The sequence below is a fragment of the Arvicola amphibius genome, chromosome 7 (genome assembly GCF_903992535.2).
Source record: "Arvicola amphibius chromosome 7, mArvAmp1.2, whole genome shotgun sequence".
NCBI classification, from domain to species: domain Eukaryota; kingdom Metazoa; phylum Chordata; class Mammalia; order Rodentia; family Cricetidae; genus Arvicola; species Arvicola amphibius.
The window spans coordinates 127,933,546-127,960,795 of NC_052053.1; the positions used below are offsets into that span (position 1 = coordinate 127,933,546).

At 41.2% G+C, this 27,250-nt stretch overlaps 1 protein-coding gene across 34 annotated transcripts in view; it reads right to left on the reverse strand.

Moving 5' to 3' along the window:
- Nrcam (neuronal cell adhesion molecule) overlaps positions 1 to 26,989 on the reverse strand; it is a 70,638-nt gene extending 43,649 nt beyond the window's left edge. For 12 of the 34 annotated variants that reach the window (XM_038336201.1, XM_038336199.1, XM_038336181.1 and 9 more), the window contains exons 1-10: positions 26,884 to 26,989; positions 24,744 to 24,761; positions 22,249 to 22,354; positions 20,044 to 20,240; positions 19,183 to 19,305; positions 14,743 to 14,913; positions 12,315 to 12,426; positions 9,890 to 10,074; positions 8,963 to 9,094; positions 98 to 241 (exon numbers count right to left, since the gene is read on the reverse strand). In XM_038336201.1, coding sequence (XP_038192129.1) covers positions 98 to 241; positions 8,963 to 9,094; positions 9,890 to 10,074; positions 12,315 to 12,426; positions 14,743 to 14,913; positions 19,183 to 19,305; positions 20,044 to 20,240; positions 22,249 to 22,354; positions 24,744 to 24,761; positions 26,884 to 26,989 — 1,294 coding nt within the window. Of the gene's footprint in view, positions 1 to 97; positions 242 to 8,962; positions 9,095 to 9,889; positions 10,075 to 12,314; positions 12,427 to 14,198; positions 14,256 to 14,742; positions 14,914 to 19,182; positions 19,306 to 20,043; positions 20,241 to 22,248; positions 22,355 to 24,743; positions 24,762 to 26,883 lie in introns of those variants that run through there. The other 22 variants (XM_038336192.1, XM_038336191.1, XM_038336187.1 and 19 more) reach the window with 6 other exon arrangements.
- Positions 26,990 to 27,250: the final 261 nt, after the last annotated feature.

The window sequence follows — 27,250 nt, forward strand, 5'->3', positions numbered from 1 at the left end:
CAGGTAGCAAAGGCATAATGCATTTTCGATGAACAAGTAGAAAACAATAGCAGTCATTAATTTAACTTTCCACGTCTTTAATATAAGGAGAACTTACCAAGCACATTTACGAATGCATTTGCTAGCAAATATCCGTATTCATTAGAGGCATTGCACTGATAAACCGCACTCAATCTTTCTTGAACATTTGAAAAAATAATGGTATCACCATCTATTTTTCTGCTGGGATCATCGGGAGCAACTGTTTGGATATAAAAAAAGAAAATATGTTTCTTGCTGCTTAAAAAATATATATTAAATGTATAAATCTTGAGATCTATATTACATGAACAGAAAGGAAATATGGGCTAATCTACATAAGTACAAAGAATCTAAGTAGAGTTTAGTTAACACACACATGCAGGCAAATATGCAAAATGTTCATTTAGCTCTGAGTGGATGGATTTATCTTCAACAGTGAAGACTGCTTTGAGAGATGCAGAAAAGCAAGCCCAAATTGGGAAAGAAGAGAAAATTCTGGCCGGGGAAAGGATAACAAAGCAACACCATCATCTTTATAAAGTAACCAGCTATTTAAAAGGAATGAAGTTCAGCTTATCAACAAATGGAGAAATGTGCTGGCTTGTTTAAACCTGCCACCTTTGAGGACCTGTTCTGGAAACCAATAGATGAATAAATAGAGGCATGCCTAGAGAACACGGTCATCAGGAACACGAGGATATCCACTTTCCTCTTGCGCCCACATATCTGGAGCTGAAGGAGAAATCAGTAGTATAAAATTTCTCCTAAGGACCTTTTTCAGCTAAATCCCTCAAGTACTTAAAACGTGTTAAGACCGGAATTGGTCCATGCTGAAGCTGGATGAAACTGGCTGGGCAATGCAGGATGTGAGAATTTAGTCCAAAGCAAGGCAAACCATGGACAAGTGCTGTGCTGTGATACAGGAATTTCCTTTCGAATGCTAACCCCTAGGCCATGTGCCCACATTTTTTAAGGGAACATTGCTTTAGCATGCTGACCAAAACCAAAGTAAACAACAGCACCCCTCCCTCTGAAACCGCACATGGCAACCATAAGAGGACTTTGCTTTCATTCAAAACACATTTCTTTTTCTATGGTGACAAGAAACGGTTGTGTATCACTATAATGAGTCTCCATTATCACTTTGAAATAAAAGTATCTGGCACACCTGTGGTTTATTAATTCACTTTAATGAAAATAAATCCAGCTATAGCTACTCCTCTTCATTTTATGTGCCCAAGTATTGTGCTCATTCATTCTGCAATAATTTTTTATTGATACAATTTACAGCAAATCTACTATACTGGAACAACACAAAATTCTCAGTCTCTTGAAAACCTGGTGAGGATTCCAATGAACTAAAGTCACAGTCCCAAGAAAGCCTTTATTCTTCTTTGGGTTGCAGAGCAATCCATTTTCTTATTCCTTCTCTTTTCTGGAGGATTCCTAATTTATTAGTCCATATTTTCCTTTTTCCTAGCACCACCACGAGTGTCATTTTTTTCTGTTCATGCTTCCATAATCAGTTTTTTGCCTGACCAAACCCAGAGGGGCATAACACCTTTGAGGGTTCATGTGATGAAACTGGGACCCAAGCAGATTCATCAGAATCTCCAAATCAGAAAGCTCCTAACCACATGTACAAAGTCCCACTTTTCTCTGTAAGGTGACTTGTTCATCGGTTCTAAGGATTTGGATGCACACATCTTTGTGAGACCTTATTGTAACTACTGCACATTCTGACTATTATACCTATAGGCCAACAGTTATTTAGATGTTTCAGATGAGAATATTCTAACATTGAATCATAAGTTGAAGTAGAGGACAAGTTCTTACTGTCCAAGGATTTTTAAAAATTCAACTAGCTCCCAGGGAGTAATTAATGTCCTTATTCCTGAAGAAGTACGATAGGTAGTTTAAAAATAGTTTCTAAATGTTAATGTTACAAAATTAGTGTCCAAAAGTCTGGCAACAATCAATGGCTGAAGTGTAGAATCATCTTTAGACACATTTTTGTTCTACTAGTAATAGGGTATGTCAAGATTCTTTGAATCGACTCCTTAACTAACATCTGGAATTTCTGATTAAAATTTCTTTAAGATAAACATTCTTTCCAACCGAATACAAATAGGAGCCATAATTCCTTAACAGGGTATAGATTGTATCAATAAATAACAGCAGAGGACATATCTTACATTATCCCAGGAAGTGACATACAAGTATAGCCACAGTCATAGATCTGAGAGCGTGGTACACATCAGCGAAGTCCTTGTTTCTTATCCTGGATCCCACCCCTTGTATCATTGGGTCTTTCTGATGGGCACACTTGAAGGAATGTTCATCTACTGCTTTAACCAGGCAGGGTGGAACCCAGAGCAGCAACCCGGCTTCTCTTGCTCTGTGGATTATTCTAAGCAGATGGACCGAGTACTTGGACAGTGATAGGACTTTCTAGGGGGCATTTGGTACCCACTCTGACTGCACCTCTGAAGGTGTGCCAGGCAACGAGGAACAGTAATGAGCATGACACACTGGCAGAGCACAGTGCCCACTCTCTTAGCATGGGAAACAGACCATAGGATGAGACCACCTCACATCCCTGAGCATCTGAAATCTTAAGATCACACCACCATGTTCTGGTTAATAGTATAGAGTTTAATTTTTATGAGATAAAAATCAACTGGAGGATTGTTGCGCAAGAATGTGAATGTATTCAGTAACATTCCATCGTGCATTCACAGGTTAATTTAGCAATAGTGAACCCAGGGCCTTTAACATACCAGGCAAGTGCTCAACACTATCTGTATTCTTGACCATAGGGTACTAAATTTTATGCTGTTTGTGAATTGCACCACAATAATAGCAAGACAACGAATACGACCAAAAATACTGGACTCAGTTGACAAAGCTAGAAGGACAATTTCTCCAAGTGGAGATGCATCAACCACAAGCAAAACACCCTGTAGCCCCAGGTGTCACTGTCTTCAGGACCCAAGGCATTTGACTATAGCTCTACCTCACTTGTGCTCAATGAAGCGGGTTTCAGATACTTATTCCTGCCATAATATTTGGGGCTGAAACAAACTTGGACCTGAGGTATAAGTGATGAGTCGGCAGCTCTCTTCATGAAGATCTGCATTACGTTTTCCTTCTGCAGTTATTCAAGAGAAGCGAGTGAGCCTAGAAGCAGCAGCGACATATGGGGGCTCAGTTGGTAGCTGGGCACGAAACAAAGTCACTGCTGCACAGCCATAGGTGACCTTTGGATGTTGTGTGCCGGCTACTGAATGGAAAGAACTCGCCAACTAGCAAACTCAAATCATCTAAAGGAATAATAATTAATTTCTAGGAACACCCAACATCATTTGCCATAAATAAGCACCAAAGAAAGAAATGTAAGAATATATATCTACATCTATAACTTTAAGCCCCAAGTGTGAGTTCTAAAAGTGGTATGACAGCCTTCAGAAAACTTATAAAAAATATAACTCTCCTGGAAGGAATGGGAAAGACTGCAAATGTTTCCAATTTTAGAATATGAAAATAAAAAAATGATGTCTTAAAAGTACTGAGTGCTTTCAATCTCTAAAATGTTTTTACGTCAATTGCATAATTTTACATTTAGAATAATTAGATAATTTCTTTTAAAAACTTTATGAACTAGGTCAACCAGAAAATACTAAATACATTTTAGATATAAAAATTGTAGACAGGAGCACTTAATATTTTGTTTAATTATAATAAATTCAGAATAATTTAATAGTTTGAAATTAAAGTTCTAGATTTCTGGTTTTAGTCCATTTTATAAATATTTCCTGGAGTATGAACAAGTGGACGTGAAGCAAAGCCAAGCTTTGGTGAAGAGTTGAATTTCCTTTCTCCTGGCTATTTTATCCTAACAGGTCCTGCCAAAAGAGCCCTTTGCCTCCCAGAGAAGGGGGAAGGGGGCAGCTTTGACAGGATCTCGAGAATATTCTGAGTTAAGCCTCTATTTCCCTAGCTGAACTCATAAGTTACTCAAGCACAACTTGTAATTGTACTAGAAGATCCACTCTTTCTTACCAAGTTCGTTCTTTTCTCTCCTCAGATCTGAGGAGCCTTTTAACAAAGGGTGAGATTTTTATGTGTCCCCGGAAAAAGCAAGTAATAGACTCTCTCACTGCCTCCTGGGACAGAAACGGGGATTGTGGGGTGTTCAGAATCTCAGCCTTGGGGACCACTAATGGGGATGGCACAGGCTCTGGTGCAGAAGGTAAAAAGGAGGAAGAGGAATGGAGGAACACTTGCTCTCTAGGAGAGCAGGGAAATGCTCTTGCTGCCAGTTGTAAGACAAGACATTTTTTCTTTCTGGTCCCAAGTTCAACTTCACACTCTCTTAACCACTTCAGGTCATATCTGAGGTCTCCTGCGGGTCTCTTGTAGCTACATAATTTCTGACCACTATAGACTGTTGAAAAATATTTTGGGTATTTCAGGGGCAAATTCTGTATTTAATACACTTGTTTGTGTCAAGGAAGTTTTAAGTACTCGGCTGACCTAAATGAGACATAGTTTCAGAAGTCAGTGAGAGATGCATCCAGGTGTTTTGGAGTTAATCCTATCAGTTTTATAAAGCTGTAGGTTCCAGGTCTGAAGGCAAGCTCCAAATCAACACCACATTTTGCCAGAAGAACCCAGTCTAACCTCCACCTCACCCTGATATCCCTAAGTTTGTAGTTTGGAGCTTATGAGGCCATCAGAGTCCTTGGATGCTTGTAAACAAGTCAGGAGAGGCAGGCTGTGTGTCTGGTGATGTGGATTCCTGACTGTGTCTCTACTGGTTGGCATAGGTTGACAAACCTGAGGCCCCTGACAGGGCTGTTGCTGATGCCCTCAACAATGCCACTGCAGAAGCACAGCTGTTCCTTGACCCTTCACCCCAGCAGCTGCTGCTCCATCTAGCATTTTGGCAGTCTCTTGGGTGGAAGGTGGTGCCAACTAGGCAGCTTGGGCCTCAGGCCAACTTCTGGAGCCCATGCTGGACTCCCTGTGCTGGTCTCTGTTGAAGGTTAGTGATCCTCGGGGTTCAGTCAGTGCCACTATGCTGTGTGGTTTTCTCTTTTTCTGCCTTGGCATCTCTCTGTTATCTTCCATGACCTCCTACTGCTGGATGCGCTATTCAACAAACTACAGATGAGGGGCAAGCACCAGGCCTGTTTCCAGAACAGTCCACAAGCCTCAAACGCAGTCCTGTTTAAGTTCATGGTCAACCGCTAAGTGTAAAGGAGAGTGGGATATACCTCTTCAAGCCCCTACTGATTTTTTTTTTTTTTTTTGGCTTGGCTTTGGGGCTTTATTCCCTTACCTAACTCTTCAATGTGGATTAGAGGATGTCAATATGCATCAGGACACATCTCTTTGCACTTAGCTGTCTATGATTTATTTTCCATTCAAAGGCAACACTCAACAGAGGCTGTCCAAAGACGAGCTGCTGAGGGCTAGGGCTGGTACACTGAAAGAAACGTTCAGGGTCCCCGCCTGCTCACCACCGTCAGTTATGAAGATGTCCATAGAACATACCCGGCACTTCCGGCCTGGCCACTCTCAAAGAAGCATCACATCACGTCTCTCTGGTGGAGACAACAGCTGCTTGTAGCTCCCCAGAGCAGCAGCCCTTCCTAGAGCAGCTGGGTGGGCACGGCCCCGTGCTAGGCCACCCTGCAGTACATAGTTTCCCTCCCTGAATGCCCACCAGAGAAGCTTCTCTGAGCTGCACACATCTGAGCTGGGGCACCCTGGATCTGGAAGAGTTGTGCAATTCCTAGCATATCTGTGTGGCATTCTTGCTTCTTTTTCAAGGAAACATACTTTTGGGATGAAAAAAGAAAAGTAAAGAAAAGAAAAGAAGAACTTACTTAGACTCTGATTTGACAAATTTTATTCTTGCTCTTTCTGTTTGGGACCTAATTGGATGATTTGGGGTTAAAGTAGAAGAGCCTAACTTGTCTCCCTGAGATAACTGCCCTCTCCAAACACCCCCTTCTAGTGTTAACCACGAAGAGGCATGCATGTGGAGGCATGCTCAAAGCTCATAATGCAACTATTAATAGGGTTCAAGGACCCCCAGGTGCTGCTATGCTGGTGCTGCTCTGCAAAGGTTGGTTGTCCTGCAAAGGTTGGTTGTCTTGCAAAGGTTGGTTGCCTCCTCAAGTCCATATTCTAAACCCCAAGCCCCAAGGTGGTCCTATGACTAGGTCATAAGGGCTCTTATCTCACAAATATGGTCAGTGCCCCTTGACAAAAGACTTGAGGGAGGCTGTCCCCTCTGTCACTGCACATTCACAGAGGAAGAACCAGCACTAGAAGTCACCAGGTGCATTCAACTTGGATTTTCTAGTCTCCAGCACAGGGAGCAATAACTTTCTGTTTATAAATTATCTAGCCCAAGGTACTTTGTTATGGCAGAAAAACAGAGTAAGACAGCCAAATTGGAAGGATGATAAACCAATCAGGAGGAAAGATCAGCCTCATTACTTAATTTCTCAATTTCCCCTGCTTAGGACTGTATCCTTACTGCCAAGCCCTGGAGTTTCTCTTCAACAGTCCCTGGCTCTCACACTTTTCCTGCCGAGTGGCTAGATAGATATTCCCTCCCACTTGTCTGTTCTTGCTGAGTCTAAATCTCAGGAGTACATTTAATCTTCTGTAAATCACAAAGAACCTCTGAGCTGGAAGAAAGCAAACCTTTGGCTGCAGAAATGCTGAGTATTCAATATGACTATTACTGTTCTATATGCATTTCTAAGAAAACCATAATGTGCTGTAAAACATCTTTTAGTTCTGGGCTTTCTTTCACTCTCTCAGTTGTCAGCATAATCCCCTGGGAGTGACAGTGGCTCCTTGATATATAACCATGATGTAAGATTTGTGGCGTTTCCTGCTCTGATCATGATTAAAATTGGAGCATAAATTTCAGTACCGATTACTGGCCTCATTAGCCTCGGTTTTTTTCCAAGAACATATTTCCTTTTGCAGTAAACACAAGCTGTTTCTGTCCAAGTATCTGATAACTACTGTGCTCGTGACACAAGCAAACTCCCAATAAATACTCCAGCAAACACTTGAGGCACAGGGTGCGATTACTCAAACCAGGGCTGCCAGGCCTGGGATGAAGAGCAAGCTGTCGTTCCTCATAGTAATAGCAAATTGACTAGCCATCCATCCCACAGGAGGACTCAGTTTTAGGAAGGTCAGTTCAAAGGACCTTTCGGTTATGTAGAAGTAGAAGTGATATTTGATTTTCAATTGGAGATGATCAGGAACAGACTGTTCTCTAAGTAGGAAAGTACCTTTACTAAGTAAAGAGAATCTTCAAATCTGGCCTTGATAATGACTGGGAGGTGAGCCTGAGACTGAGATTGGGTTTGAAGCAGAAACAGACTTTGTCTTCTCTCTCTCTCTCTCTCTCTCTCTCTCTCTCTCTCTCCGATCTTATGCAGATCTCTCTACCAACCCGTCCTACACTCTCTCTCTCTGTCTCCTTCTGTCTTCTCCCTCCCTCCCTCATCTCCCTCCCTCTCTTGCTCTCTTCTGTCTAGTCTCGTCTTCCTCCGCCCCCACTTCTCCCCTCACCCCACTCTCTCTCTCTTTCTGTCTCTCCATCCCTCCCTCTCTCCCTCCCTCTCTGTCCCTCTCCCTCTCCTCTCTCTCTCTCTCTCTCTCTCTCTCTCTCTCTCTCTCTCTCTCTCTCTCTCTCCACCTAAAAGGAAGTCGGAATTTCTTTTTTTATAAATATTTATTTATTTATTTATTTATTTATTATGTATACAATATTCTGTCTGTGTGTTATGCCTGCAGGCCAGAAGAGGACACCAGACCTCATTACAGATGGCTGTGAGCCACCCATGTGGTTGCCGGGAATTGAACTCAGGACCTTTGGAAGAGCAGGCAATGCTCTTAAATGCTGAGCCATCTCTCCAGCCCAAGAAATTGGAATTTTAAGACATGTAAATTAAGTGTTCTAAAGCCTTACAGTGGGGAGACCAAAAGGCAAAGGTAGCTGGATGCTCTCTGTATGACCATGGCTTAGGAAGGAGTTCAGAAGCAGTGAGACAAGATTCCAATTCTTGTTTGTTTTTGTTGTTTGTTTTGTTTTGCCATAGTTCCCTTCTCATATCCCCAATCCTCTAGTCAAGTTTTATCAAATGAGTCTTTACTATGACTTGGAGGATTCAGGCAAAGCCCCTGGCTATACTTCAATGGGTCACTGTGGGCAGCACTGTGGTAGCTCGGAAAGATGGATATGAAAACGGGCTAGAAGTGAACCTGCAGAAAGCAGGCTGATGACAGCAAACACAGCCATTGTCCTAATGTCTTCCTCGGGGATCTCTGGAGCAGAGCTCACAGTACTCAAGGAAGGCAAAGTGGGAGAAGGCTGAGCTTCCTGCAGATCAGGACCCTGTCCTTCGGGTAGCTAGGGAGACATGACCCCTGAAGACTAGAAAACTTGGAGGACAGCTGGGCTTTCTCCAGGACTGAAAACTGAGGCCAGATCAGTGTTTCCTACTTCTGTCGTCTACTGCCTTAGTCCCAGTATCCCTGTCAGCCGACAGTGACTCTGTGTACTCTCCAAAAGCTAAGCTGAGCTGTCGGTGGTGTTTACTTCTGACCCTGCCATTTTCCCCATGATCTGAGTTAAAAATGAGAAATATTCTTAACTTCCCATTAATACACACACAATTATTATCATAAGTTCTTTTAAAAATGTATTTCAATCAACTCTTTAAAGTCTAAATAACTATCCAAAGGCAATAAAAAGCTTTGACGGTGACTTAGTGCCCCTGTTAACTTCATATTCAGCTTTCATCCTAAACACGAATTATTTCAACACCATGCATTTATTGCTGAGATACAGGCGTACTTTGAAAATAACCTTCCATTAAAGACAATGAAGAACACTTACTTTCTATTGGGACTCCATTTGTTAACCAGGCAATTCTGGGCTTGGGGTTGCCATTAGCTCTGCAGATGAGGGTGCCGTTCTCTCCTGGGGATAGGACGAGGTTTTGAGGTGCTGCAATCCAGTATGGAGCCGCTTATTGAGAGAAGAGACAAGAAAAGCTGACTCAAGAATACATGGACGGCTGCAGTAGATTATAAGGGTTTTGTAAAAGACCCATTAGTCTCACTTTTTAGATTAAAAAAAACATAAAGTTCCTCAAATAATTCTTTAAACTTCATAAAGAGTATAGAAGAGCAGTGACTTTTTATTATTGATGCTCAGCTTCATCGCTGGGTTAAGGCACTATCTGCCAGGTACTCCCACTGCAAAATGACTGCTCTCCAATGTTCTCTGTTCTCTGTTCATTGGCAGCTGGTCACTATACAGCCTACTCTCAAGACCGAACATAACTTCCATCTCCTCCATGAAGGAATATTAAATAGTGGACATACATTAAAACTGTCCTAGCCACTAGCGTTTGTTTGTTTGTTTGTTTGTTTGTTTGTTTGTTTTTTGGACAGAGGAACACTTTGAAGCTATGCAAATATCTTGCTTCTCCTTAAAGTTGTTTTCAGCCACCAATCTTAGAATTCTTCCCTGGATCTTGCCTGAAGCAGTTACCGCTGTGGGCCTATCATTGTGATTTTCTATTTTTACCATTCCTTCTGCATTTACTAATTGCAGTTCTGTGAAGAAGACTCGAAGGAGTGGTTTTTATAATCTAGCCTGGATGTGATTACATTAGAAACAAGAAAAGCTTCATGACACCATGAAAGTGAACATAAATTTAAACTCCTCATTACTGAAGAACGTGATACAAGGCACAGTCAACGGGTGCTTTGGAGCCTCTACAGAAGCAAGGGGAATGCATCTGAAATACCGAAATACCTTTAACTGTGACCGCGATGGTGTGATGCACAGCTCCTAATGGGTTTTTCGCTATGCACTGGTAATTTCCAGAATCTGCTTCTGTAACCTGAGTGATCTGCAAGGTTTTCTTAAAGTTCCGATAGAATGTCCGGTTGACAGGAAGTGTTCCATCTTCTTTGATCCAATAAATGATTGGCGTAGGCCTGAGAGGATGAATAAGTAAAGATGTTACAAAGGGTTAATTTGCCTGTGACTGTTTGGGAGAGTGAATTCTCATGCACGTTTGTAATCAATTCTTTGTGCAAAGATAATGACAAACATAGACCCATTAATTAACGTCACAATTTTATAAATAATACTCAAAAACCTGTACTTGGAACAATGTCAATTTTCAAATAACTAGGACTATACTAATTTTGGCATACTGTAAGTTTGCCTTCAGGGATGCTGCAAGCATTGATCGCTTACTAAAGGAACCTACCTAATCTTTTCTTTCAAGTTCTGGTCAGTAAGATGCTCTAGAGACTTTTACTATGTTAATCAAGAGAATTATTATTAAATCAGTCATATTGCAATATAATCCCCCATCATCGAGAGTCAAAAATATATAATGAATGAACGCATACACACACCAGTGTCTTTGGACTCATGTATATGTTTCCCTATCAAATTGATGAAACTTTCAATTTTATGAGATACTCATGATGGAAACTAAATGATTAATGAATTAAAATCCTTTTCTTCATTTCATTATTAGTGAAAATTTAAAATACCATTATACTAATTGATAATAATAGGCCAGATTAATGTTACAACTCTTCTCACTCAATTTTATCCTTTTAAATCAGGAAAGTCCAAACAAATGGTTTGCTGATAAAAAGCCAGAATATTGCATGGAGTGAGGTCTTTCTCAAATTCTCAGAGCTTCACTTAAATTCTTATCTGACCTTGATTACCTGACTTCCTTGGGCCTTAGCATCTCCAGTTGTCTTAATGAGAACGATCAACTCATATAATGCCTTTAGCAAATTTTCATGACGTAAAATTTTAAAAATTGTTCAACACAAACATTATGTATGTTTCAGATGAGGCAAGAGAGGGACGGGGCTAGACATTGGTGTTACTGGTGACGTTGAGCAAAGCCGCCAGTTGTTATGGGAGACTCCTCCTCTACCAAACAGTCTTTAAGACTTGTGCATGTTCAAGCCTAACAGTCCCTGGTTTGCAACATACCAGGGTTTCACAAAATTTCAGTTTCAAAAGTTCCTTCAATATATATAATACACACACACACACACACACACACACACACACACACACACACACACAATTTCCAAATTACACCACCATACTTTACAGGAAAAAAAAAAATTTAACGTTCCTAATCTGAAAACGTTAAATGTGCTAAGATAGAAAACTAGTTAAATGTCATGTTGGTGCTTGACTAAAAACAAAATGGAAGTTGGAAAAATTCTGTTAGGAAAGACTGATTTTATTAATTAAATTTATTTATTTACTTTACATCCCAGCTGGTTTCCTCTCCCTTCTGTCCTCCTATTCCCTCCTGCCACGCCCTCCAGCCCCAGTCCATTCCTCCTCTGTTTCTGTTCAGAAAGGGGCAAGTCCTTCTACGGGTACCAACAAATCATGGGGAAAGGGACAGATTTTTTCGAACATATCTTTAAGAATGTTGTAAGTTTTTAAACTGAAGATCTGTCACATTGGGTGTTATTTCCTGACTTGGCCAGCAGAGGCCCCCATGCGCATCCTAAAACAATCATTCCTGGATTAAGGAAAGTTTCTGTGATCACTGGATTGCCAGGTCAGAGAAAACACAAATCATAAAACCTGAAGGCAGCATGCTCCTGGGATCCCACTCACAGCTGCAGTAGCTGTGCCCCCGAAAGGCACTTGCTCTATGCCAGGTACTATGGGAAGACAGTCTAGAACCTGCCTGTCATAGGCACCTGAGCTTTACAGTCTGTCCTCAGGAACTGGGGCAATGCCACGGTTCTGAGGCCTTGGCATGCCCTGTGTGCTTTTGAAGACAGAGGTGCACCATGTGGCAGACCTTGATGAACCTCCAGTTAATCTGCCTTCAGATGCTTCCCTCCCCACTCTAGACAAATAACCAAGGATAAGTAGATGTTATTTTTAACCTACTGAGTACTGAGGTTGTTTGTTAGAAAGGAGCAAATTTCTACCCCCTTCCTAAAGCACAGTGATCATAAGGAGATTATAGTATAAATAGTGCAGTACAACACAATAAAAATATTTTAGCAATAACATGGAATTCAAAGTTTACTAAGGAAATGTTTGTAAAGTTTTCTGGATTTTGGTCAAATTAGAAACATAAGACAATGGTTCTCCCTGGGGCAGGAATGCCTCTTGTTATTTTATATTTGGTAAGAGGTGATCATCCGGACAGAACGTGTTGACTCACAGGCCTTCGGCGATGCATTCCAGTGAAAGCACATTTCCTCTCAGCTCCTCTTTGAGACTTTCATTGCCCTCTGGAGTTAGAAATGTTGGTGGCCTTTCTTTACTAGGCTTAGCTGCAAACAAGAAATACAATCTATGTTAAAAATGTGAACCTCTGTTTCTAGGAACACAGTCATTGTCAAGCTGGCTAGAATTCTAATCTGGTTTCAAATCCGCTTAATGCTTGTTTTGAAATTTCTTTAGCTATGCGTACATGCTCTCTCCTTACACTTATTCAGTGTGCAAGAAAACAAGCAATTTTGTTCGTGTGAGCAAACCAGTGAAAGGAGTCCTTTCGTACATGTCTTTAATTTGGGTTGGGTCTTTATTAATTTTCTGCAGGCTGGTCAATTTTCAAAACCACAGCAAAGAAAAGTCAGCTCATTAAACTACACGTCCCTTAAGACTGGTGTTCAGGCGAAGCAAAAAGTGTGTATTTTGAAAGATGTTCAAATCTTTTTTCAGCAGTAAATTATTGTGGACAAAGTATTTTGGTGTGTTCTGGAGATAACAGTATGGCCAGTTCCACTGACTTATAGCTGAAGATTGCTACACTGCAAGGTCTGTGAAAAATAAAACGAAACTAGGCAGTTGCTGACAGAGTTCTGGCAAATTAAATGCCATAAATTAAGAATAAAAATAGAGAGGCAGAAGAGTGTTTGTGTAGTGGGTAAGATCCTGCATTTGGTCCCTCACTTTAGAGAAAGAGGAAAAGTGTATTAGCAGAGGTAAACACATTGAGATCAGTTTCTCAATGACAAAATAGGGAGGGTCTAAGTCAGAGAGCTTAGAGTATTTATAGTGAAGGCCTCCTGTCTTGCGGACTCTTAAAGTGTGTCCTTATCTACTGAGTCCTTGAGATATTTTCGGGTGGAAATGTCATAGGACTGGATTTCCATTTGTTTCAACCACAGATGATCTACTTGATACTTCTAAAACCAAATTAAGAGGTGGTATGTGAATTTCTCATTTCTCAGATGTACCAAAAAGACATTGTTGGAAAAAATTAGTTTTCTTAAGGATTTAGAGCTTGTTGGGGAACTTTACTCCTCTGAAAACCACTTTGAGAATGTCCTTGACGCCCATATTTGGGGGGCTGTATTAAACAAATAAAGGTGAGAATTAGATCCTGCCATGTTCTCTAATGTTCCTATCTCATAGGCAAAAAATTAATGCAGCAGAAACTCTATGGGAATTAAAAAGCCCTTATGTCCAGAGTTTGTTATTTTTAGTGATATATTTTATGTTTGACAACCGCATTTTTCCTTAAGGAAATCAAACTCTTTTCATCTTAAAACAATGAAGCTGAATGATCTATTTTTAAAAGTTTGCTCCCACAGAAGTCAATGAGTGGGTTTCTATCAACGCTAAGAATAATACGTTTGCTAATTCTTCTGAGTAATGTCATATGAAATTTACAGAGGGTTAGACAACTACTATGGGATGTATTCTATGTTAGTTACTGAAGGTGCAGGTGAGTCAGTATTCTAGCGGTTAATATGACCAGTCAGTTCATGTGTAGGTCATGCAGAAAGGTTTTAGACAGCACAAAATATGAGAAATACAATTCTGAACACACATGAAAGAATTTTTTCTAAAGCATATGAAATGGTTTACATGAAAAATTATAACAAGTTTAATTATACACACACCATGGAAGATGTTTTAGTGACATGGTTGAAATCGTCTAGCTAGGTTTCATAAGAAACACACGTTGATATGGTGATATTAAACATGTAATTAGAAACTTCATACAGAAACAAAGTTAAATAGCCATGGAGGTGAAGTTAGTGAACTAAAGTCTACAATGAAGGAGAGAATATCAGTTACAACCAGTGTAACTCACCACCATAAAACTCAGTGTCACTCAAATTAGCAGCTATAGTGTCATTCAATTCATCCACTGAAATAAACAGAATATCATGAAGAGGGCACAGAAGTGGGGGGAAGAGTCGAAAACCACTGGGCAACAACAACAAATTCCTATGTCTACGCTAAGTGCCCTTCCTTCCAGGTAAACACAGTGCTTGACACCCTACTGACTAACTCACTCATTCATTCACTCTGCCACCCCCAACCACAACTTGAACTATAGGATAAATGCCAATAAAGTCATTGTGAGGCAGAATGCCTACGCCAATGCTCAGAACACCACAGAGTTGGGAGGTTACCATAGAAACAGGACTGGCAATCAGTGTAAAATGCAAAATACAATATTTAGAGTACGCATGCTCTTTCTAGCACATAAGCTAAAGCTTTAGCGAGCTTCACAGGGATTCTCCTGACCACTGAACTGGTTTACCTCAAAGTCAGAACCGTATTTAATTGCTAATCATTAGATTCACATATGTAAACACCACTGAAAGAGACCCAGAGGGCCGAGCTCTCACCTGAAATCACCTTCAGAGAAATAGGCTGCTTCTGTTGTATGGTTTGAGTGTGATTAAATCTGGCATAGCAGATATAGTCTTCACGGGTGTCTTCTGGGAGGACATTGGAGAAGTAAAGGTCTCCATTCAGGCCTTGGGAAACCCGCTCACTCTGTGGAAGTCTTTGGAAGGCTGGAGGAAGACAAAGAGTTACTCACGTCATTCTATCTCCACAGCAGCCGGACAACCATCTACCAATACCTCTGTACTTCACCTGAAAAAAATGACATATTTCTCACAGGACTTTTAGTAAAGAAAACTGGTTTTATTGTTGTTGTTGTTGTTGTTTTATTCTTGGTTTTGGTTTGTGTTTCTAAGATGTGGGATACACAGACAGTCCACTAGACCTGGCCGATCCTGATTTCTTGGAGCTTGAAGCAGCAATAGGACTAGAGCTATGAAGTGAAATATTTCATTAAGAACAGAGAAACAAAAAACTGCCCTGTAACAGACTTGCATGATTCCTGGCATCTTAATTGGTCTCTAATTGCACACATCTCAGAAAACACATCAGAAAAGTTTGTAAGGATATTGACATGAGTTACATGTCATCATAAATTAGGCTCTGAGCAAGGAGAGCATCACAACAAGTCACCTAGTCTGGTGCGAGATTACAATCTAATCATGAATCATGCAGCAAACACCTGTTAAACATACAAGCAACGACGCCTCTATTTGATGCTACGATCTGCTGACACCTTGTGTACAGCCCATCTTGTGACATAGTCCACTTTCTACTCATTATGTGTGTGCATAATGGCCATCTCCTTGTACTAAAATTAAAGCTACAGGAGGGAAGACATTTTTTGCTTAATGTTGAAGCTATGGACAGGCGTCCACCCTTTGGCACGGGCTCCTTCAAACACTCTTGGAAGGGCTAAATGTCAGACATCAGCACACTGGCATTCCAGCTTCCAGAATGATTGTCCTCCTTCAGGAGCAGGTAAGGAGCTAGCCTCGGGCCGATGAGAAGATTTCCTACATGGCTGAGGAATGAGGAGAGGTGGGAGCCACTGATCTGTGTACGATGTTACATTTGACCATCAGAAAGCATCTCGAAGTTCCTGACTCAGTTCCCAGAGCCTGACCTATGATTTCTTCAGCTCCCAGGTGAGGGAGACTTAGACAAGTCACATGTTCCTGCAACATCAGGCTGGGTGTCACATCTGCTGATGGGATCTCTTCAGTTTGAGGCAAGAATGTGTGCTATTCCTTCAGCAGGTATCTTTTACAAAATGCAAAACTGTAGTTAAAACCCAGCAGTAACTTTGGCGGTGAGAGCCCAATGAATTGTGTTGCTCAAGTTTCCATCAAGGTGGAGGCTTATAAGTTTATAGTCTTAAGACATTAATCCTCTTGGAGAGGAATGATTTTAAGATATTGAGGGAAAGAATGTACACTGGGAGCAAGGCAGGGTGGTGCGTGCCTGAAATCCAAGCTATTTGGAAGGCTGAAGAGGAAGGACTACAAGATGAGGCAAGTCTGTACAGCATAAGAAGTTCAACCTCAGCCTGGGATATACAGTGAGACCTTGTCTCAGAAAACGTACATTTAACTAATGAATCCAAAGCATGGAAGACATATATTTATTGTCTTTTGTTTCTCCTCCTGAATTGCATGGCTGATGGATGCTAGTAGCTCAGATGCCAGGCAACAGGACATCAATAGGGGGCACGAGGTTGCCCTTGAGTTTCTTTGTATTACACTTGGAGAAAAGATTATGCAGATAGGGATATATTTATGATGCATAAAGCGAGAGTGCTGCAGGGATTTAGCTTCTCCTCATATTTCAGATGCAAGCTCATTTGAAAGGCGGGTGGTTTGCTGCCATTTTAAAATTTATGAAATCATACATATTGTCAGCTGTGCCATGCAGGAAGCATTACCGGTGTATTCAGATTATTTGGAGAGTTTCCATGTGACATATTTCTTTATTAAGCAAACAAGAAATCATTTCTGAATAAGAACGATTAATGCATCTAATTTTGATGGTGATATTTAAAGAGTGTTACTCTCAAAGCCATACATCACTCCTTTAAATTGGATTTGTTGCTTATGCCCTCAAAATCCATAAGAGCTGCCGCATAAATAAAGGGAGCACATATTTGCTCATTTGTTTGTTTATAGATTTCGTTTTCATGGCTCGTGACACTTTCGTTGAGTGGTTTCATGAGTCAACAATGAATATGAAGTGTTAAGACTCTGATTTTCCCCTCAGTGAGGTTTGCAGCCTGTGACTACAGAGGGAGTCAGGTCTCTGAGAACAGGGTATTTTGTGCAAATCTTTTGCTTGCGTTCCCACCATTCCCTCTACAGGTAGGTCCCTTTCAAGGTCACAGCAGTGTTCTGTTGCAGATCTAGCAGTCATTTTCCAGGGCTCATGTTATCCATCAGCTTCACTCCACAGCCATTCCTATTTTCATAGCCTATCTTCTCCACCTGCTCCATGCAACACCATGCTATGCCTCCAGGGACTCTTTTGGCCTCAGCCACTGCTCCTTCTCATTTGATTTTTTTCCTGTATTTCTCTAAACTCTTGCAAGGCTCTTGGTGTTAGCCCCGAGGCTCAGTTCTCTACCTCCAGTAGTGAATGTCTAAATTATCTCATTCAGCCCATTGTAGTTTCCCTATGCCTTTATACACTAAGAATTCAGACCCTGCTGACTGAAACCCTGGCTTATCCTTTGCCTCACACCCCTGAACTTTGCTGAGCATACTGATATGAGCATGTCTTGGGCCTCTTATGGCTCCTTAGTTTCTAAGCCAAGTTTTGTGCCACCTCCAAGATAGCATGTTAACACAATCGCTCCAGTGGGTGGGGGGTTATAACAATAAATATTTCTGTCAACGACTAGGTCAAAAGTAGACACATTTGAAATTTCTAGCAAATGTCATTTCTCCTTGTTCCATTTCCCCGCTGGGAAAATGGAGAGGATGACTGGATATGCCTCAGCTGGTTATAAGCCACATCCTGGAGAATCCATGTGATATCCTTGACAAAGGAATCCATGTGATATTCTTGGCAAAGGAACCCAGTAAAGACTCAATAAATATTAGCTGTTTGGGGTGATTTAAAAAAAAAAAGAAACCCTAAAGATATGAAATAATAGAAGGAATCTGATTTGCTCCGCCACTAGCCTTTGAGGTTTCAGGAAAGGAGTCTCCTATTTCTCAATCAGTGTTCAGTCTCTAAACTTTCTATTCATCCCCGATTCTTCTCCACGTAGCCCTATCTCTCCCTCTGTGGAGGCTGTACCCTCCCATCACATCCAGAGTCAGACCCACTCCGGGGCTACCGCTCAAGTCCATGAAGTCCATGTACCATTAACCGTGTCCTGGATTGCAGCAATGCACACCTAATTGGCCTCCACTCCCCTCTCTTGTTCAAGTGCTGGGCATTAAACCTAGGGTCTTATAGAGTCTAGGCTAGTGGTCTGCCACTAAGCCACAGGCTGAGCCACATCCTGGCCCCTCCCCCAGTTCTCTTTTGCTCCCCATGCTCTCCACCCATAATGGAAATGAACCTTTTCCTCATTATTTTATTTAAGATAAATGTGCCCCTTCAACATTTTCCTATTTCGTTCAGAGAGAGAGAGAAAAAAAAAGCCCTTCCCATTGAGTCCCTCTGATCCCCTGACACTGACATCCTCCTTCCCCTTGGCTCTTTTACTATGGTCGCTTTTTTGTTTGTGTTTTCCGTTTTTTCACCCTAGGGATGCTTCTCCTTAGGGCTGGCACCAAAGCCCCCTTTCCACACAGATATGTCGGTCGTCACTCGTGTACCCTCTCAGCCCAGCCCATTAGCACGGGGCTCACATTCGTGCTCTGTTTCCTTCCATAAAATTTACTGTTGACTGATACAGATTTTCGAGATGCATTTACTGTCTGCTTCCTTTTCTGTCTCAGCTGACCCTTGTCTAGGAAGGAAGCCTGGTTGTCACTGGGCTTGTATTTTCTGTTGTGGTTGTTAATCTCTAGCAGCGCATGGAACAGTGAATGAATGACGTGGCATGGTATTATGTCACTAAGAATGAATGACGTGGCATGGTACTTACGTCACTAAGAATGAATGACGTGGCATGGTACTTACGTCACTAAGAATGAATGACGTGGCATGGTACTTACGTCACTAAGAATGAATGACGTGGCATGGTACTTACGTCACTAAGAATGAATGACGTGGCATGGTACTTACATCACTAAGAATGAATGGCATGGCATGGTACTTACGTCACTAAGAATGACTGATGTTGCATGGCACTTAACATCACTAAGCAGCTGTTTCTCTGAGCACCTATTGATCATTTCTGAAGCACTTTACGACTCTTAAGGGGAAGTAAGGTGTTAAGACAACAAATAACTACAAGAAGATTGAAGAAAACTCATAGTGATAAGACTTACAGTTATCCATCCAAAATATTATGGCTGGTGGTAATCCAATCGGAGGTCTACAGGGAAGTACCAATGACTGACCATTTCGAAGTGTGATTGGTTCAAGTCTTTCTTTGGTCCACAAGGGCGACCCTGTTAAGTAAAAACCAAAAACTTTCTGAGTTATGTCTTCACGAGAAAATAAAAAGAAGACAATAATACAAAGAAAGGCACCCAAAGTGTTTGGAAAACAGTAACTTAGAATTTCCATACATTGAATAATATAACTACTTTAAATAAGGTGTTAGAGATTTTTTTGCAAAAAGCAAACTATGATAGGAGAAAAAAGAAAAAGTTCCTTTATCATTATATGTTAACATAATAACATATAACATAATTATATATATTTATATATAAAATATATGTTAACATATAATAACAATTATTATCATTGATAGTGTTATTCAAGCCACTAATCTATTATCTAATAATTTACACTAATACACCAATAAGACATTGGCTTTGATACAGGCATGTTCTCCACAGAGAATGGGAAGAACATAAATGTCAGCATATTTGCTAAATAAGTAAATATATGCACATTTGAATTTCAGACAGTATTATATATGTATGCTCACTTATAAGATTTGTAAGAGAATATATATCATATATTGATGTCAATTTCAGACTAAGCTGGTTTTATATACATATACACAAGGAAAGAAAAATTCTGACTAGAAGTTGTTTCTATGAATGGAAAGTGTCATGATGAATTCAAATTTTTTTACCTATAATTTTAAAAGATATGTACTTTTAAATGTTTTCAAAATACACAACTGCAAACGGTCACTATTCTTTGGAAGTCATGTTTGGTGGACAAATCTCCCTTACTGGATGGGCGGACGACAATGTTATTAGAGATGGCAGCACCACGCTCGTTCCTTGCTGTGCACTGGTAGACTCCTTCATAGGTCTCTGCTTTCCCCTCAGTGATGATGTTGATGACGAGTGTTCCTGAGCCAGGCTTCATGGTGACCAGAGGGTCTTTGTCGATGTCAAAATGAGTTCCATTGCGAGTCCAGGAGAAGCTGCCCAACACATCAAGGGTTAAGCTCATTAGTGGTCTAGAAAAATAGGGGTATAGTCCCCTTTAAAGAATACCTTGGGCTTTATGGGGTTCCAAGAATAATTGTTAGATTTCGATATTTAATAAAAGGCCCCGTTGCTTAAAAAATTAAATCACAACACTGAGAAAATGTGATGTTTTTACATTTTGAGATATATAAATCTTTTAAAATCAATTCAAATTTAATACAAATTGCCTGCCATTTATCTTAAAAAGTATATAAAAAAACAGTTCTTTAAGGTATAGTCTCTGAACTTTATTAACATTTTTATTGTAAACCCCATTGTTGATGCACAGTTGAGCTGTCTATAAAAATGTATTCTAGGCAGAAACGGAACAAGAAAGGCCTCCATAGCACTGTATTATCTTTGAGCGGGAAATTGATCAGATCTGTTTCAAGTTACCCAAGTACAAACTGGAGACTGAGAGGAGAGTTAAGACTTTGGGTATCTTGAATGTTATTATTAAATGTTTTAGTTATTAAAAGTGGCATTTATTTCTACATAAGGTGTATTTTTAGAATTTTTTAATTTTTTATTTATTTGTTTTGAGGTTGAAGATTTATTCAGGGGATTATGAAGGGGGAAGGCGGGGAGAGAGAGAAAGAGAGAGAGAGAGAAAGAGAGAGAGAGAGAGGAGAGAGAGAGAGAGGAGAGAGAGGAGAGAGAGAGACAGGGGGAAGGGGGAAGCAGAGAAGTGGGGAGAGAGGCAGAAGCGAAGCTGCCCTCCTACAGACGTCACAGTGCTCGTGTGATTAAACACTTCCTAATTGGTCATACCTCGGTGACGGCAAGATGATGGCGACATACACGTCTAACTTCCCTGTGTTTTCCAACTTGAATTTCTCGTCTTACTACTTATGCTTGCTAAAGCTGGGGCAGGCAGTAGCAGTGGTCCAGGCTACAGGCATCCCACAGGGTCATTCTCACAGCAAAAGGCCATCAGCACTAACCTCTGATAAGAAGTTCTGCCATACTAGCACGGCCTTAACTAAGAGTGAAAGTGAAGAGCACACGGAGCCCTGTTTGAAAATGGTTTTCAGCAGTACGTCGGGGCTACTGTTTCCGAGTACAGCGTTGATGGAAGTGTTGCCATGCACAGGTATCTAGAACCAGGCAGTTATTGGTCCCCCTCAGGTTCCAGTTTAAGAAGCTTATAATATATAGATGTGCAAATAAAATACCTAAAACACTTATCCTCCTTATTTTTAAGTTAGTGTACCTAGCTACAATTTAACCGTCATAAGATTTAACAGTTACAAAGTAATAGTTATTTAACGTCTTATATTTTAACAATCAAGCGCTATAGAATTCTCCATACTATTGAACTGTTGTGTGACATTCTGGAGGGCTTTGGATGACAGTCCAGCGGAGTCCCCTCAGTTCCCTGTCTTTACTATGCTTTGTTTAGACTGAATTATGAAGAGCCCTGATAAGTACAGCAAACAGTGTAGGACTATTTCATGGCCAGTAGAGAGACAGGTAGGAGAGTTTGTAGAAGCCATCAACTCAAACTCCTCTCTGTCTTTTCAATCTATAAGAAAAAGAAGTACAGGTAAAAGGTGTTTTCCCTTATCATAAACCACTGTTGTCAGAACCAAGATGTTGTCTTTATTGCCTCAATACTTATGAGCATTTTACAGAAAAGCACGAATAGCAAAGTGGAAAAATCTGGGCTTTAGCAAATGAGCTGGAATTAATCTGAGAGATGAGACAACGAACCTATAACTGGAACTTTAGGAGAGATGCAGGACCTAAGAAGACACATTAAACACCTTTAAAGGGCTGAAATGAGTCAGGAGTTAGTTAGAAAAACAGAAGAGTATGCTGTCGGTCATATTGAGAAATATCCAACTAAAAAAGACTCCACTCCGCATGATCATCCCTAGTTTATCAAAATTTCAAACATTTCTATGGTCACAGAGATTGTCCACTATTTTAAGTGCTATCCAAAGCAGGAAGCATGCTTACCTTGGAGGAGGTTTCCCTTTAGCCTCACACTGGATCACAATGTTCTCCCGAGGGTCAATAATGTAGTCCTTTGGTGACTGTTGAGTGATGGTTGGAGGTTGTACCACTTAAGTGTAAAAGGAGGAATAATGTAAAGAAATAAACGATTTACTATCATGATAGCAGCCACTTTTTCTATGTTAAAAGCACTTGCCGTAGACTAAATATGCCACAAATATGCCGAGTAACTTCTGTTGTAGCAGTAAATCCTCATTAAGTCTTCAACTAAAACTCCTCTAAAGTCGGGAAGTCAGGACACAACTTCCCTTTGGCAACATCACACACACTTGCAAATTTCATTTTCCCCTACCGAAAGTCTGAGAAAATGATTACTAGTCCAAATCTGATATTCAAACACTGTTTTTCTGATGTAACAATGAGAAATTCATGGTTTCAATATAAGTTATGAAGTAGATTTGACTCTTGGAATACAGTCACTGACATAGACCTCATTAATATGCTAATTATGTAAATTAATATAGCTCAGGGAAACATACTTTTGACATGCTCATATTTACAATACTGTTTAACTAGAGCCTTGACATGCCTTATCAGCGCTAAGAGGCAGATGAATTAGGGATGAAGAGAAAACACTCTTATTTCAGCAATTTGATGGGATGGAAATTCTCCTTTTAGGAGACGATGTTTCTATTGTGTTCTCCCAATTATTACCTTTACTGTGAACCTTTGAAGGTAACTGTTTTGACTCAGAGCAATTCAGTCTAAGGAAAGCCAGTCTAGAGACCTTGAGCATTATCCAAATTACTCTAAGACCACCACAGTGTCTTTCGTCTCATGAGATCATGGTTCTTGTTAGAATGGGAAGGCACTAGAGAGACCACAGACTTCAACCTCTGGCTTGACCAGGAAGGCACCAAGCAGAGACTAATTCTCACCTAGTTTCTGTTTGTGCTAAGCACATCTTCAGCAGAAGTTATTCACAGAGTCGTAGACGTAGTTTGCAACAGGAGCTATTTGCCCTTGCTCTTCCAGGGAGGGACCTTCGGCTATCTGGAGAAAGTTCCCATTGCCACAAGTAGGGTTGGGGTAGAATGGCTACCTGTAGTAGGTAGAGGCCAAAGAAGTCTTACCAGCCCCAGTGCTAACATGCTAGGGCTGAGAAGGCTGGCGTGTGCTGCAAAGTGAGGGGCATCTTTGGGACTGTGCGACGAAGCAGTCCTGTTCCAGCTTACTTTCTCCCGCACCAGGCACTTTGGACCCTCTTGCCTTTATATTGTCAATTTCCAATGCTAGTCAGCAGTTCTGTCTGAAGGTTGGTGAATCTCTGTTTTTCAATAGCTGGGAGCTTAAGGCTCAACTCCTGTAAGCCCTCAGAGGGGATGGAGGTTCAAAATTTGACCTGGCTTCCAGCTGTAACTGGGATTAGTGAGACACTTTGTGTAAAAGTTTTCATAGATACCAATGCTAGGACTGTTCAGTTTTGCTTCGGGATTCCGATTTTGGCCAGCTTCATTTTGGAGTGATCAACCTCAGATTTTGGGAGCACGGCATTTGGGATAATGAAAGGAGTTCTTGAGGTGCTACACCATCAAAACGGTGAACAAAGACATTGACAGAAGGGATTCTGAGGAGTCATTCAGTTCAGTTCTTCTTGCGGGGAGCGGGGGGCGGGGGGGACTGGGGTGGGATCCAAGAGTGTCAGACACGCAAATTTGGTGGCAAATATAGGGCTTTCCCTCCTGTGCCTGCAGCTGTGCCAGGAGTTTGCCATCTGGATGTATCGTTTCTGCACGGTGCTTAGGTCATATGTCAATTAACAAATGCTTTGGAGTAATAAGTGACTTACCAAGATTTCTCTGTTTAATTCAACATCAAAGGAAAATATCTGAGAAGGGGCCATCTCTTCAATAGATGATAAAGGCTACCGAGCTGTCAGAAGCAGCAGAACTTTTCCCTCCTAGGAAGCCTCCATTGAACAATTAGCTGAAGTGTTCTGCCTTCTGTGTATGTCAAAGCAATCTTCTAATTTGCAGAGTTTTTCTACTTATAACACCTAGGACCACTGTTCTACCCAGTTCTGAGAGCTAAAGTCATAGAAGAGGAACCTGAGAGAGGCTTCTGTATGTCACCCACTTCCAAAACTCTGCAAAAGATGCGTGTCTGTTCCAGCTGACATTTGTAAAAGAAAAAAAATGAACCTCCCTACAAAGTTTTGAATTTTCTCATTGAGTTACATCAGATGTAGATACAGCTAGTACATTAGTAGAAGAGCAGGTTGGCAAAGGTAGCATCAGAATCTCCGTTATTCATGCAGCTTATATAGTACGTTTGTACCTTAGCATTCAAATGAGGCGTTTGGCTACAGTAAACAACATGCTTAGAAAGACACTCATCACAAAGCATGGTGTCGTTTGCTAGCTTCACACTCTTAATTCAAGAAACAAGGACACAGCCACATCTTCACACTGCCTAGCAATTTGTGGAAATTCACTTACAGTCGTCAAGAAGCTTTGCTTTTTTCCCCATCAGTATCAGCAGGTGAGTGGGCAGAGAAGATTAAAGAAAATCAGATGTTAGTGATGAGAATGTTAGCACCCTAAAGATAAAAAGGGCATCTTGTCTACTTGGCTTGGCCTAGAATAAAAAAAACCGTACTGCAGTTGTGACATTACAAGAGAAAGAAGCGGGCACTCATAGTTTTGTCGGCCCCTGCAGCAGCTTCTCACATCAGCATACGGAAGAACAAAGGCAATGCTGTAGGGAAAAGGGGGGGGGGGCACTTCCAGGAGTAGGCATAGCTAATTCCATCCCATACACATTGTGCTGCACTGATAATTATGATCAATTTGAAAAACAGATGAAATCTACAATTAATCCGAGTTGTCACTTTCTGTGTAGGGCCTGATCTTATTATCCCAGACTCCAGGACGCATATGATAATGATGCCTAACAATGGGCAATTGCTACCACTCTCTGTCCAAGTCAAATCCAACACTGATTTCTGGTTCGTACATTTCTATGGTTACTCTCCAAGATGGCTTTATGTCATTAGCCTATTTCTGCTTCAGTATTCTCGGTCACCCAGATTGAGGATGTAGGATGATTGTGTGTACCGAAGAAAGGGTGTGAGGAACAGGGACATGTTTACATTCATTTCCAATCATTCTGCAGGGCTGCCTGTCACTACTACTTGCAAAGGTTAATGCAGGAGAGCCTAGGCTACCTGTGACTTTATTTCTATCATGGTTGTGCCTCTTCTCCATTAGCTGCCATAATTGAGTTAGCCCTAGGTGCCTGTTTCCCCTGATAGTTAGATTGAGCAGTCAGATTAAGGAAGAATATATTTAACACAAGAGAGAACAAAAGCATTTCCCTCACTGCCTTTCCCTCTTTCCAGCGCACCTATTAGAGCAAATGCTTACTTAAATATTCCTGCTCTGATAGGCTCAGGCAAATGCGCATTTCAATTAAATGTACATGTACATATTTTAAATTAAGGTCACTGGATGAATAACTCTTAAATGAAAATGTGGCATTCTGTTCGGCTTTAGTATGGAGGTGCACGGTCCAGGCAGTGAGCAGAGTGTGCCAGAAACCCTGCCTTGTCTTCCAGGGGCCAGTTGCAATTTCTGTGGTGGAAAAGGAGACCCCAGCAACTGCATAGCCCCCGGGAAACAGCTATCTTTCTTGCACCTTAGAAAGCTTGCCAAACAGATGTTCTACTCAGAAAGCTAATGGCTTTAAAGAGGTCATGTAGATTGGGGATAGAGGGTAAATCAATTGTGAAGTACAGTAATTGCTCAGATTTGAAATTCTGCTTTACGCGGCAGGAATATATCCAGCTGGAACCCAGTGTTGTCTTCATTGTCTACAAACAAACCACTCGGGCCAGAAAGGCTGTGGTTCACGTTTTACTTTTGGGGAAATAAAGGAGAGAGATGCAGTAGTCCCTGTTTGCTGCTTCCTTTCAGGGATTTTTCAGGTCCTGCCTCGGGATCAAAAATTTTGCACCTTGGTCTGTGGCCACATCGTTTAAGCCAAAGAAGACTATTCACTGGGCTTGTCGATAACATACTATTCTTATAATTAAATTCACACTGAGTGCGCAAAATGAGAGAGGGAAATGAGGGTGTTTGTCTGAATTAGAAGAAACAAGGAATGAAGAATGGATGATCTGGGGACACAAAGGGGCAGAAGGTTGGCGACACCATCCTCCGTGTTCTTGTTTTCTTTCTCTTTTTTCAGAGATGCCTCAGCAATGAAGGGAGACAAGAAGTGAGGCTCTGCATCCTTCTTGTAAAGTGGTTCACACGGTCCTTCCGCAGGGGCCTGCCCACTGGGAGGATCGGGGGCAATTGCGCCAGCCCCTCCTCAGACCACTCCCGCCACTGGACAAAAAAGACACCTGAGGCAAAGAGAGATGATGAGAAAGAGAGGACAGCTTGTCCAGCCATTTCCATGGCCTTCTCTACAGTGTCTTCGTAAACACCAGGTGCTGAAGGTGAAAGCCAAATTAATTTTGATTAGCTTTTCAGTGCCTCGCAGACACTTCCCTCATCAACACAGTTCAGGGTGGTGGTAGATACCGGGAAGGCTTGCCTCCTGGCCTAAGAGATGGAAACTGCTAATACTCACGATCAAGAGGCACATCCAGGGCACCAATCATCTGGCACAGGAAAAGAACCAGGGGCACTCTGCCTGCAGAGAGGTGCTTCTTTTTCGGCATTATTTTAAGCTGCATCAGCTCTTCTCCTGCTGAGATCCACACACAGAATTTCCTTTTCTTCTCTCGCAGAAGTGTTGCAGGCAATGCTCAAATAATTTCTCATGCAGGGAACTGAATAAGGGCGGGATAAGAACAATAATTATGATGCATTAGAAGTCGGAAGTGAGGAGTGAAAAGTAGCAGCTCAGAAAAAAAAATCAGCTCTCCATTATACATGGATTCTAAAAGGGAATTAAGTTTTAAATATTTAACTCAGAGACTGGAATAATCATTTAT